Raw genomic sequence first — 13690 nt, 5'->3', positions numbered from 1 at the left:
GCTTCGGTTCTCGCTACTTCGGCCTTTGGGCCTCCAAACACCAGTCCCCGGCAGCTCGTTGCGCATTGCGTTCTCCCCGCCACCAGGATGCCGGTAACCGAGAAGGATCTGGCGGAGGACGCGCCTTGGAAGAAGATACAGCAGAACACGTTCACACGTTGGTGCAACGAGCACCTCAAGTGCGTGAACAAACGCATCGGCAACCTGCAGACCGACCTGAGCGACGGGCTGCGGCTCATCGCGCTGCTCGAGGTGCTCAGCCAGAAGCGCATGTACCGCAAATACCATCAGCGGCCGACCTTTCGCCAGATGCAGCTCGAGAACGTGTCGGTGGCGCTCGAGTTCCTGGACCGTGAGAGCATCAAGCTCGTGTCCATCGGTGAGTTCTCTGGCCAGGTCCAGGCGCCGACTGTGGTGCCGACCCGCCCCCGCGCGTGCACCCCTGCGGAGGGCGAAGACTTCCCGCAGCGCGCCCCCACCTCGGAGACAAGGGGGAGTCGTCCCCGGGGGTGGGATATAGGGGGCCTAGACCCCCTCCCCGGTACCTTCCTCTGGGCTGGGACCTGTTGTGATCGCTCCCCGCCGTGCGCCCCAGCAGTGCACCTTTGGCTGGCTAAGGGTTGAGGGTTTGGACTGGGGTCACAGGAGGAGAGGTGGAGTTGTGGCATTTCTCTGCACCTGGGGCGCCCGTATGGGAGCTAGGGGACTAGAAACCCTCGTTCGCCATTCCCGGGGGCGGGGCCCTAGAGTCAGATGCTCTCCGGAGCGCTCGCCCGGCTGCGCCCAGGTTGGTGCTCTCTGCGGCAGCTGAATGGGCGTTGGCTCGGAGGCCGGACATGAGACCTGGGGAGGAACCGTTCTCTGCGCCTGGGGCCTCCCCGCCCAGGTGGAGATGGAGACCTGGTACCTTCCCCTGCTGTCGCTGGAATGGGTGTGGGCCCCGAGGTTGCAAGGGGAGGCGCGGGTGTGTGTCCTCGCTCCCTCTGCTCCCAGCTCAGCTCTGGCCGCGCGCCGCAGGTTGAACCCACTCCTTGCTGCCGAAGTTATAATTTAGGGATGGTGGTGGTAACAGTAGTTGCTGTCTTGTAGGGAGCCCAACTAGCGTCCTCTGTGTACCGTCAGCCTTCTAAGTTATCTCCGTCCCTACACATCCTGCGAGCTGGGGTGAGGCTAGACCCGTTTTAGAGATAAGGGGGTCCAGAGGGTTAGTTGACCTGTCCAAGGTCAGCAAGTAGGGCCCAGCTGAGAATTGAAGGAAGTGGGCGACAGTTAGAAGAAGGCTTTGTTTTCCTCTCCCCTCCCAAACCCACACCAGGGTCTTCCTGAAAGGAGGAAGGGAACTGGTGTCTCTTGCTGGACTGAGCCAGCTGGACTGGGGAGGAAGGATAAGGATGAAGTCTCCCTTGTGGTCTGAGATAGTTGGGGGCTTCCAGGAGGGCCACAAGGCTGCTGAGAGTGTGGGCTGTGACAGTAGGGGCAAGGAGTTTGTAGTATGTGTGTGTGCATGTGGACATGTGTGCAGAGAATGTGTGTACACACATAGCATGTATGTATAGTGTGTGCATATGCAAAGAGAGTTTGTGTGTACACGGAATGGGTGTGCAGAGTACGTTTGTATGCAGAGAATGTATATCCGCCTATGTGTGTGTGGGGGGGGTGGGGTGGGTAGGTGGGTTGGGGCGGGGGAGGGTCCTGAGTCTGGATCTCTTCCTAAGGAGAACCAGGGACTGGCCCTGGCCTGTGACTTGGGTCTTTTCCTGAGGAAACCAGGTCACTATAATGACCCTAGTGACAGGAAGAAAGGGAGATGGGTGTGGCTGCCAGGACTTTCTCCAGTGGAAAAGGGATTCCCTCTAGGCTGAGCCTCCCCTAGGCCTCAGGGCCTCACCCTTCCCTTCCCCCACACCTGTCCTGGCAGGTAGGGCTGCTTCCTGCTTCCTGGGCAGCTGCACCACCCAGCCCAGCCGCACCACCCAGCCGATCTCCAGCAGCCCTCCCCCTCCCCAAGGGTGGCTTCCGGGCAGAAAAATCCACATGCCATACTGTTGTCTTCTTTCTGGGGTCCATCTCCTGTACTGGGGAGGGATAACTTCAGAATCTTCTGGAATTCTTTACCGTTCAGAAACCAGCCTCCCCTCTGAAGAATCCCAAGGCCCAGCTGGGCTCAACTTCAATCTGTTCTTTGTTTTCAAAATGTGTATTTATTTAATTAACTGAATAAAGAAACTTAAAGTAAACCAGAAGTATCCAGATATGACATGAAATCTCTAAAACAACAACAAAACCAAACCAAACCGCAGCACTAGCAAATCACAGCCTGCCTGATCTACCAACTGTTTACAAAGGCAGCAGCTACTTCCAGCACCGTCTGTCATCAGTGCCTGGGGCTGTGGGTCTCATTCTAGATTTTGTCTGGTCGCTTACATTTTTTTACTTGGTTCTCCTGATTCCCTGCTCCCCCTGCTCCCTACCACCCCGCCCCAAGATGGAGCCTTGCCCTGTCTTCGGGCTGGAGTACAATGGTGCCATCTCCGCTCACTGCAACCTCCGCCTCCTGGGTTCAAGTGATTCTTCTGCCTCAGCCTCCTGAGTAACCGGAAATACAGGCACGCGCCACCACGCCCGGCTAATTTTTATATTCTTAGGAGAGACAGGGTTTCAGCATGGTGGCCGGACTGGTCTCGAACCCTTGACCTCATGATCCACCCACCTCGGCCTCCCAAGTGCTGGGGTTACAGGCATGAGCCACCGCGCCCAGCCCGGTCCTCCTGATTTTTATTTTCAAATCCACTCAGGCCCTGGCTACTCCCATTGTCCCGACATTCCAGGGTTAGTTCCCCTTCCTCTGTGCTGGGCCTGTGGGCTGTTGGCAGCTTCTTCCTGTTCCTACCACAACTTACATTCTAGTTTTTTCCTTTTTAATGATTTCTTGGATCATATTCCCCAGAGTGACATTCCTGGGTTAAAGGGTGTGACCACATTTATGACTTGTATCATTGGCTGTCTAATTGCTCTCCCGAGAGATCTTGCAACAAACAGGTTTTCCAGCCTCTGGAGACCACAGAGAGCCTTGGCAAGTGCTAGGACTGCTGTGGGGATAAAGCAGGAGGTTTCTTCCCTCAGCTCTTGAGGTTGTTGTGGGTAATGGTCCTTCAAGGCAAAGTTACCTCCAGCTTGGACTAAGGTTCATATATTCACTGCTTAGGTTGTGTTACATTGTGCTGACAATGACACTAGCTTCTATTTGGGGGGCACCTACTGGGTGTTAAGTGTGTTCTATTGATCACCCCATTGAATCTTCATGCTAATCATTGATTGATAGCAACTACTGCCCTATCTCTAATGATCTGCTTCTGCAAGTCACTTAGAGAGTTCAGGGCTTAACTCTGTCCTGGGCATGTGTTGCTTAGAAAATGGTGCCTGTTAATTAAATAAGGTGCTGTCTAATAATTATCTCAAAAGTAATGCCAGGGCTGGATGCCGTGGCTCACGCCTGTAATCCCAGCACTTTAGGAGGCCAAGGTGGGCAGATCACCTGAGGTCAGGAGTTTGAGACCAGCCTGGACAACATGGTGAAGCCCTATCGCTACTAAAAATAGAAAAATTAGCTGGGCATGGTGGTGCACACCTGTAGTCCCAGCTACTCAGGAGGCTGAGGCATGAGAATCACTTGAACTGGGAAGGTGGAGGTTGCAGTAAGCCGAGGTCTTTGTGTAACTGCACTTCAGCCTGGGAGACAGAGTGAGACTCTGCCTTTAAAAAAAAAAAAAAAAAAAAAAAAAAAAAAAAAAAAATCGTGCCAGAATAGTTTGCACACTGAAGGGACATTCAAAATCAGGGGAGAACAGCCTAGTTGTTCCTGTTTGGTTGATCCTACTCTTGCCGCGGTTAGTGTTATTATCTTTATTTAAAGATGGGAAACAGGAGTGAAGCCACTTGTGGAAGTGACCCAGCTAGCTAGTAAATGGTGTCTGAAACCCAGGTCTGCCCAGCTGTTGAATTGAAGCCTTAACTGACTTGCCTTCCAGTTTCAGAGATAAGGAAAATACAGCTTTTCTCTCCACATCAGAGGGTCCTGTAACACACTAGGTTTGCAAGTCTTAGGTGTTAGGGTGGTGGCTGGATACCCATACTCTGAACCTCTGACCTTCGACAAAATAGGAATGTCAGGGCCTTCCATGATTGGCAGGATGAATCCTCTCGGCTGTGATGAGCGTCTCACAAGTTGAGAGTCAGCTGGGAATTAAGTGGGGTCAGTTTGCCTCTTGTGTTTTCCTCATTATGTTTTGTTTTTGGTTGGTTGGTTGAGATTTCCTACTACCCAATGGATGATGTTTTATTCCATCATCAGGGAAGGTATCGTTGAACGAATACAGGGTTTTGTATGCTTTGGATAAGGCCAGACAGTTGGGGGAGTCATTAGAATTGTGTACATGCCTCCAACTCTGAGATAGGTGGTGGTTCAACAGCTGCCAGAGGACTCTGGCTTTTCTGCCTAGAATTCACTGAAAGACAATCCTGGCTATTTATTCACGTTTGTGGTTCATTGTAAGGTAGGCCCCTAGGCGCCATCCAAAAGTTGAACATTTCCTTACGTTTCTTGTTATGTGGTGGGCAGTTCATAGTGAGGCCTCAGTGTCTTTGATTCCAGATGTTTGCCAGGAGTTGGCAGTTTTATTTACTTGTTTTTCCAAAAACCTTTCTGACATGGGGCAGCCCAGCCAGCTGGGAGGAAAAGGGGTCTCTCAGCCCAAGAATGATGATCAAGGCCTAGAAGTTTGGGTGGTGTGTTTTGTTTTGGGCCTTTAGAGAAAGAAATTGTTTCTTTTTCAGAGGATGTGGTCTGACCCTAAAGTTTACTTGACTGACTTGCACCAGGCCAGCTCCAGAGCAGGCAGGGTATGTGTTCCCAAGACTTCGGGTCACTGGGCAGTTTCCAGGGTGGCAGGTCACTGGTCCAGTCAGCTCCTTTTCCTTCCTCTCCCTTTTGTGCTACTACTACCAAAATAATTTCCAAATAACTTTTAAGTTCTGCTCTTTCTTGCACGTCTAGCAGATGCCAGCGTGTCTTTTAGGCAGTACAGAGAGTGCTTAAAAAGTAGCAAAGTTGGCTGGGCACAGTGGCTCACGCCTGTGTTTCCAGCACTTTGGGAGGCTGAGACGGGCAGATCATGAGGTCAGGAGATCGAGACCATCCCGGCTAACATGGTGAAATCCCGTCTCTACTAAAAATACAAAAAAATTAGCTGGGTGTGGTGGCGGGCGCCTGTAGTCCCAGCTACTTGGGAGGCTGAGGCAGGAGAATACTGTGAACTCGGGAGGCGGAGGTTGCAGTGAGCCAAGATCGTGCCACAGTGCTCCAGCCTGGGCGACAGAGCGAGACTCTATCTCAAAAAAAAAAAAAAAAAAAAGTAGCAAAGTTGGCTGGGCGTGGTGGCTCACGCCTGTAATCCTAGCACCTTGGGAGGCCAAGGTGGGTGGATCACCTGAGGTCCGGAGTTTGAGACCAGCCTGACCAACATAGAGAAACCCCATCTCTACTAAAAATACAAAATTAGATGGGCGTGGTGGTGCATGCCTGTAATCCCAGCTACGCGGGAGGCTGAGGCAGGAGAATAGCTTGCACCCAAGAGGCGGAGGGTGTGGTGAGCCGAGATCACGCCATTGCACTCCAGCTTGGGCAACAGGAGCAAAACTCCATCTCAAAAACAAAAAAATAGCAAAGTAGCATGCTTTGTCAGAATTATTAATAACAAGTTCTGGGCCATGTACAACAAGGTGGTACATTAGCATTCAATGTCACTTGTGTAGTAGTTAAGAGCAAGGATTCTTGGTTCAAATCCCACTTGCCACTAAGTAGCTATTAAGAAACTTCTGTACCTTGGTTTTCTTAGCACTAAAATGGGGATAATAACCACCTCCTTAAAAGGCTGTTATAAAGATTAAACAAGTTAATAATTTTTAAAGTGCTTGGCCCAGTTTATGGTACATAGTAAGTGCTCTGTGAATGCCTGTTAATTAAATAAGACACTTGTCTAATAATCTTAGAAATCATGCTGGAAAGGTTTGCACACTGAAAGGGCATTTAAAATCAGCGCACTCTGGGGAGAACAGCTTGGTTGGCTAAGGTTGATCCTACTTGCTAAAATATGGCTATGGGCTGCCTAGAGGGTGTTGCCTCCTTGAAAGGGGCTGCCCGCTGCCTCCTTGAAAAGGGGCTGCCCCCTGGTATGTTGTGGCTGCCTCCAGGGCCCATTCACACCAGCTTTGTTTCCAGGCTGGACAGGGAGCTCCAGGCGGCTGGTCATTCCAACCTCCCACCCGGTTCAGGAATCTCTGGGCCAAATCACTTCCAGATGGTGGTTGGGCCTCTGTGGAGTTCTCCCAGCAACAGCGGAGCCAGCATGCCAGTCAGCAGCCGCCTTCGTTCTTGGAGAGTCTGTGCTAAAGGAGGGCTTTGATTTGGAGCCAAATTGTGTCTCGGGTCCTGGTTTTGTTCTGTGAGGCAGGTACCATTCAGTGGGCTGCTGGCTTAGTTGAGGATGGCTGCCCTGCTCCAGTGGCTCCATGGTCAGGGTGCCAGTCACCCTGCTTTTTCTTTTTCTTTTTTTTTTTGAGACGGAGTCTTGCTCTGTTGCCCAGGCTGGAGTGCAGTGGTGTGATCTTGGCACTTGCAACCTCCGTCTCCCGGGTTCAAGCAATTCTCCTGCCTCAGCCACCTGCGTAGCTGGGATTACAGGCGTGCACCACCATGCCTGGCTAATTTTTGTATTTTTAGTAGAGGTGAGGTTTCACTTTGTTGGTCAGGCTGGCCTCGAACTACCAACCTCATGATCCGCCTGCCTTGGCCTCCCAAAGTGTTGGGATTACAGGCGTGAGCCACCGGGCCCGGCCAGCTTTGCTATATCAGTCTCCAGGTAGCACATCCTAGGCAAAACTAGATGTAGCCTAATGATTCAGGGCCTCTGTCTGAAGCTAGACTGTCTGGATTCTAATCCGCACTCTGCCTGATACCAGTTGTGCAACTCTAGTCCACTCTTTTAACCTTTCTCTGCCTGCTTCCCTGTCTATAAAATGCAAGAGCAAAATAGTTGCTATCTTATTGTTGCTGGAAGCATTATATTTGATTAGGTTAAGTTATAGCACAGTGTTGTCATTATCACTATTAATATTGTGCTTTTGGACCCAAGTCCAGGACTTTGTCTTGTCTTCTGTCTATTCTCTGGCCAGTCCAGATATTTTTGGAATCCTATTGCTGTCATCTGGTGTGTTAGCTGTTCCCTTTCTCCAAGTTCAGAACCTCTGATGAAGATGTCTCCCAAGATCCCTTCTTCTTTTCCTCATTCAACAAACATCTGAAAGCCCATCTCTGAACCAGGCCCTGTGCTGGGTGCTAGGATCACAGGAATGAGAGGATCATGTCCTTTGCTTGCCTCAGATACTGCTCAGAGGACAAGAGACAAGCAAGCAGGGTGAGCCATGCAGAGGAGAGCTGCTCAAACCTTCAGGCCCCTGCTCATCACCTGGGGACTTTGTTAAAAATACAGATCTGATTGAGTAGGTGCTGGGGTGGAGGAGGCTGGGATTCTGCTTTTCCAGCCGCTTCAGATCCTGCTCTCTGTGGACCGCGCTGTGAGTAGCAAGGATCTAGGTGCCAAGCCCTCTGAAAAGGAGGAGCACTACCCCCAGGCTGGGTATGGGTAATCTAGAAGGTTCCCTGGAACCTTCTAGTTAGCTGAAGGGACCTTTTAGCTAAGACCTAAAGCATGACTAGAAGTAGGCAGGCAAACAAACATTTAGCACAGGAGCAGATGAGCGTGTCAGTTTAGAGGTCTTGATACTCAGGTCAGAGGGGCAGTGGAGGGGTGGGCAGGGCTGGCTTACCAAGGACTTTCTGAGACTGGAGGCTGCCTATGGGGTGTGCTCCTTGAGTTTGTTTGTTTGTTTATTTATTTATTTTTTGAGTTGGAGTTTCACTCTTGTTGCCTAGGCTGGAGTGCACTGCAGTGGCATGAGCTCGGCTCACTGCAGCCTTCACCTCCTGGGTTCAAGAGATTCTCCTGCCTGAGCTTCCCAAGTAGCTGGGATTATAGGCATGTGCACACCTGGCTAATTGTGTATTTTTAGTAGATATGGGGGTTTCATCATGTTGGTTAGGCTGGTCTCGAACTCCTGACTCAGGTGATCCACCCGCCTGGCCTCCCAAAGTGCTGGGATTACAGGAGCGAGCCACCGCATCCAGCCCCTTGTTTAGTGTAGGGTGGTAAACCCAGGCGAAAGGGGTCGTCTATCTCAGGAATATCACCTGTTGCTCCAATCATTCCTATTAGAAGAAAGTTTTGTATGTGCCTCTTCCTCATATATATATATATTTATATTCATATTTATATCTATATGTTTATATATATTTATAAGCTATAAACATATTCTGCCGTCAATTTATATATTAAATATTAGTAAAGCTTAGTTTCTTTTTAGATGACAAATCCTAATATAAAATCTGGTTTTTTTTCTGGCACTAATGGATTATCTTGTGTGCCGTTGGAGTGTGTATACCTCTTTTGGAGGCTCCTGTGAAGGCTTGTGTTTCCCCATTTAGTTTTTCTCTTTTTTCCATATTCTTGTTATTCTGCTTCTAATTTTCATCTTTGAGTATTCTAAATTAAGGAGCTGGATCTGTAATTGTAACCCCTTCCCCCAACAATAAGTTTAACTAAATGAAAACATTCAATGGAATGAGCCATTTTAATCTAAATGGGGCTATTTCCTGCTTTTATAATGATTACAATTGCTTTTCATGACATTCTACTAGAAGACATCTTACATTACTGTTGTAAATCTAGTTATTCATTAAACGGGCGTAGTAATCCCTAAATTGGCTCAGGTTACTGTATAATAAACAACAATACTTTCTTCTTCAGGAGCCTGAGAAGTGATCTTGTGTTTTTAAGGTGCCTAGCTCACTTTTCATAGGAAACTGAGTCCATGTACCGGGAAGGAAGCTTTTTGGGGAAAATGATTAGAAAACCAAATGGGTCTCTTTATGACTAAAGTGATGATGAACCAGTAGGTGACAGTAGGTATAGATGGTATAGAGGACAGAATTACTGGGTATTTTAATCAGGCCTGCTTAGTATCACAATTTATTATTTCATTTTATTTTTATTATTATTTTTTGAGATGGAGTTTTGCTCTTATCATCCAGGCTGGAGTGCAGTGGTGCTATCTCAGCTCACTGCAACCTCCGCCTCCCGGGTTCAAGTGATTCTCCTGCCTCAGCCTCCCAAGTAGCTGGGATTACAGGCATGCACCATCATGCCCGGCTAATTTTTTTGTGTTTTTAGTAGAGATGAGGTTTCTCCATGTTGGTCAGGCTGGTCTTGAACTCTGGACCTCAGGTGATCCGCCCACTTTGGCCTCCCAGAGTGCTGGGATTACAGGCGTGAGCCACTGCGCCTGGCCAGTAAGTATCAGGATTTATTCTGTGGGAGGGGAAGAGAACAAAGAAAAATACTGAGCTATGTTTGAAGCTCCTGCCCTCTAAGAGCCTTACAGCAGCTGCCTTAAATGTGTTCCTTTGATAAACTGTAGATGGTTGTTGTAACTCTTCTGCAAACAGTTTATTTTTAAAAACAATCTGATGAGATTTTACTTACGCCTATTGTTTGAGTACAGCATTTACCAAAGAACAGTTTTGGCCAGATCCCATGCAGTAGAGTGTCCTTGGCCAAAATTTTCTTGTACTATAAGCAAAGGAGCAGTTTGGTTTTTCACTTAGTCAAGACTGCCTATCAGACTGAGTTACTGTGACAGAGCCGCTGAGTCTCTCCCTTTCCCATTATCAAAACCTGGCTTTTCTAAGCAGCACATGTAGAAAGCTTGGCAAGGAGGATCCTTGTCCTCCTACATACTATTCCTTGGCTCTTCTTGGTACCAAGAATACATACAAATACTGCTGACTGTGTACCGAATGCACTGTTGAGGGTATTTATCCTCTAATATAACATCTAGTATTTCTCATACCTGCCATCTGCTGAGCATTGGTCTGTCTTACTTATACTACTTCTAAACCTCATGAACTCTGCAAAACCAGTGGCTTTACATCTATGAGAAAACAAAAGAACTTTTATCGGAGGAAAGCGAGTCCTTTTAAAGTATCAGGCCTGGAAAGACATTAAATGAGACAGCAATCACATTCTAGTACCCTCTTTGAGCTATGTGTTCATTGACTTATTTTTTTTAATTTTTTTTTTTTTTGAGTCAGAGTTTTGCTTTGTTACCAAGCTGGAGCATAGTGGTGCAATCTTGGCTCATGGCAACCTCCGCCTCCAGGGTTCAAGTGATTCTCATGCCACAGCCTCCTGAGTAGCTGGGATTACAGGCGCCTGCCACCTTGTCTGGCTACTTTTGGTATTTTAATTTTATTTATTTATTTTGAGATGGGGTCTCACTCTGTCGCCCAGGCTGGAGTGCAGTGGCACGATCTTGACTCACTACAACCTCTGCCTCCCGGGTTCCAGCGATTCTCCCGCTTCAACCTCTCTAGTAGCTGGGATTACAGGTGTCTGGCACCATAGCCAGTTAATTTTTTGTATTTTTAGTAGAGACGGGGTTTCAGCATGTTGGCCAGGCTGGTCTTGAATTCCTGACCTCAAGTGATCTGTCTGCCTCAGTCTCCCAAAATTCTGGGATTACATGTGTGAGCCACTGTGCCCTGCCTATGTATTCATTTCTTAAAATTGGTTGCTGGCTAGGTGTGGTGGTACATTCCTGTCCTGTAATGCCAGCACTTTGGAAGGCCAAGGCTGGAGCATCTGTTGAGGCCAGGAGTTCAAGACCAGTCTGGGTGAGATCGTATCTCTACAAAAAAATTAAAAAATTATCTGGTTGCAGTGGCAAAAGCCTGCATAGTCATAGCTACTTAGGAGGCTGAGATGGGAGGATAGCTTGAGCCCAGGAGTTCATCTGCAGTGAGCTATGATTACATCACTGCACTCTAGCCTGGGCGACAGAGTGAGACCCATTTCTGAAACAAAGAAATTGCTATTGTCACAATTAGCTATAAATTAATCTAATAATGCTGCACGCAATACTATAATCCACACCCTATAGCTTAACGATGGATGGTCAACCACTGATCAATGCTATTTCTGTAAGCCAATAGGAATGCCTGACAAACAACTTTGTATCAGTCCACTGCCTGTCTGTCCCCTTTTTTGCTTTTAAAAACCTGCTTGTAACAAAGGCCAAACAGAGCTCATATCCAAGGTTACTTGGGCCTGAGTCTTTCAGGCAGCTGGTCTTCACTTTGGCTCAGGTAAACTCTTTAATAGTTTAAATTTTAAGCCTCAGCAGCCTCTTTCTTTTAGGTTGGCATCTGTTTCTGTTTTACAGATGAGAAAACTGAGGCTCGGCTCAGCCTCACTTTACAGGTCAAGCTTAATCCCTGCCTGCATCATGCTGTAAAGGACTTTTGTATCAAAGTTGGGTTTGACACTCTGTAAAGTAAAATAGATATATTGTAGTGAGAGGGTGTGGAAGAGACTGTTTTCTGCTTCTGTGGATTTTTTTCTTCTTGTTTTGCTTTCCTCCAAACTTTACTCATTTGCACTTGATTCATGTGAAACTGAAATTTCCTTCTACAAAACAAAACTTTTTGGGGGCTACCTGCCATATATCTTTTCCCACACCATGGAGCTCTGACTGGGACCTTTCCACAGTTTTTGGAGACATTGCTCTAGTTCTTTCCCTGTCTTTGGTCGCGGGGCGGGGCGGGGGGGGGGCAGTAATGTCACTGCAGGTGTGGACAATAGGGACTAGCTAAAGGTTGCTTTGGGGGAGGTGGGCAGGGCTTTTCTTTGTGAGGTCTGGAAACCAGAGGTGAGGAAAGAGAAGCCCCTGGAACTCCTCGTGGCTGCAGGGCTCACAGCACACACCACGACACCACAGGAAATGTCTGTGTGTGTGTGTGCATGCGTGTGTGTGCGCGTGCTGGGGGGAGTGTTGTTGAGAGCCAACTATGCCAGGAGATCCTTGGTGACAGCGGACATAGGCACAGCTGTGCTCTGTCAGGAATGAGTTCACTCACAGCCTTTTCTTCTGCTACCTTATTTAACTGGTGGGAGGGTGTGCTGGGTTGTGTTTGCTGGTGAGCCCAGCAATTGTACCCTTCTTTCCAGGCCTGGCACCCGGCCTTTAACAGTCTCATGGCCCTGGCACAAGTGGGCAGCCTGTTTCCAATCCAGCCAGGCGGCTTTCGGCTCATCTGCAGGTAGCCTCGTGGGCAGACCTCTTGCTGTGCACTGCAGCAAGAAGCTGCGTGAGCCAGAGCTGAACTTGTGATCCCCACGGGCATCTCCTGAGGCACACCTCTCCCGAGAGAGAAAGCTGGTCTGTCCAGCCCATTCAGGGCTCAGCCTCCCCAGCCGTGGCAGGGCTGGCTTGCTGAAAGGTTTGGGTGTTAACACAGCACTCCTGTTCTCTCTCTCTGAAGGCCCTTTATGCTGGCATGAATTCCTTTTCTCATAGAGATCTGAAAGCTCTTTTGACTAAATGGGTCACCTTTCTGAGTATTTTCATAAGGCTGTCAGCCTTTACCATGCCAGACAACTTTTCTGGAATTTCCTTTCCAGAAAAAAAAAAAAAGGGCTACTAAAGAGGTTGGAGTTATTTGGAACGCAGGGTGGAATTTTGGCATTCGAGCTATAGGGAAATGGGTGGGGATTTGTGGCAGGCACTATGTAAATTTGCCGCAGCCCATAAATTCAGACTTTAAGATGAAAAATGGCAAGCAACAGTCAGCTTGCCTTCGACAGACAGGAGCGGTGCTACCTTCTGCCTGTGCTGAGTGTGACTGAGGGAGAGACAGGCCTCCTAGGGAGGCCAGGGCAGGAAAGGTTTCTTGGTAGCTAAAATAAGATTTCTCAGTTCCCCCCGTGTCCCAAGAAAATAAGTTCTTATCATGCTTGTACCACACTTCTTGTGCGTATCACCCTGATTTCCCTAAACCTCCTTGAAGTGGTTTATCAGATTCCAGGGACACAAGAATGGTTTGGCATCTACAGCCTATTGTGGGAGCAGGGGCCCGGCCTGGTGCTTCTTGCCCAGGAACAAACTGATTGTTCCCCTGGTGTGGGGTAAAGCAGGCCAGAGTATGGGACCAGGCCCTGCCTCCCAAGGGACCTGAGGTGCAAAGCCTTTGAGCTGAGACCCTAAAAGGCCTTTGTGAGTCTATAGTGCTATCAGTTGAGCAGAGTTCAGGGTTCTGTTTACAAGATTCCCTCTCAGCAGAGGCAGGGGTACCTGCTGGAAGACCAGGGATGTGCTGCCACTGGGACGGGGGCCCTCGGTAGAGCTTCCAGCCATCCGGGGGCAGAACCCGGAATGTGTTCTGAGTGAGGCGCCTTGGCAATATTGGCTTGAAAGCACCTGGGCAGTGGCTTGTCACATTCCTTATCTCCACCAAAGGAGGAAAGCTAGCACCTGGGGAATGGCTCTCCCATCAGGGAGTCCTTTACAGGAAGTAATCCAGGTGTCACATTACACTTCCTGCAGGCATGTACCTCTTACCTAATTGTCTCTCCTATGCCCTTTTTCTGGCACTCTTATCTGACATCCATGGGGAGTCACACCCAAAGTTGGGCGTGAGATCCTCTCCTGGGCACCCAACTCCTTGTTTTTTTCTTTTTTT

The 13690-nt window shown here is 48.7% G+C and overlaps 1 protein-coding gene across 4 annotated transcripts in view; it reads left to right on the top strand.

Moving 5' to 3' along the window:
• The first annotated feature begins 6 nt into the window (after positions 1-6).
• Positions 7-13690, top strand: part of FLNB (filamin B, beta) — a 179109-nt gene continuing 165425 nt past the window's right edge. For all 4 annotated transcript variants that reach the window (XM_011947240.1, XM_011947239.1, XM_011947237.1 and 1 more), the window contains exon 1: positions 7-379. In XM_011947240.1, coding sequence (XP_011802630.1) covers positions 88-379 — 292 coding nt within the window. In that variant the 5' untranslated portion in view covers positions 7-87. The remainder of the gene's footprint in view (positions 380-13690) is intronic.

This window comes from Colobus angolensis, unplaced genomic scaffold, assembly GCF_000951035.1.
Source record: "Colobus angolensis palliatus isolate OR3802 unplaced genomic scaffold, Cang.pa_1.0 Scaffold26, whole genome shotgun sequence".
Lineage (NCBI taxonomy): Eukaryota > Metazoa > Chordata > Mammalia > Primates > Cercopithecidae > Colobus > Colobus angolensis.
The sequence above is the reverse complement of the archived record's forward strand: the minus strand, read 5'-3'. Positions and strand labels throughout refer to the sequence as shown.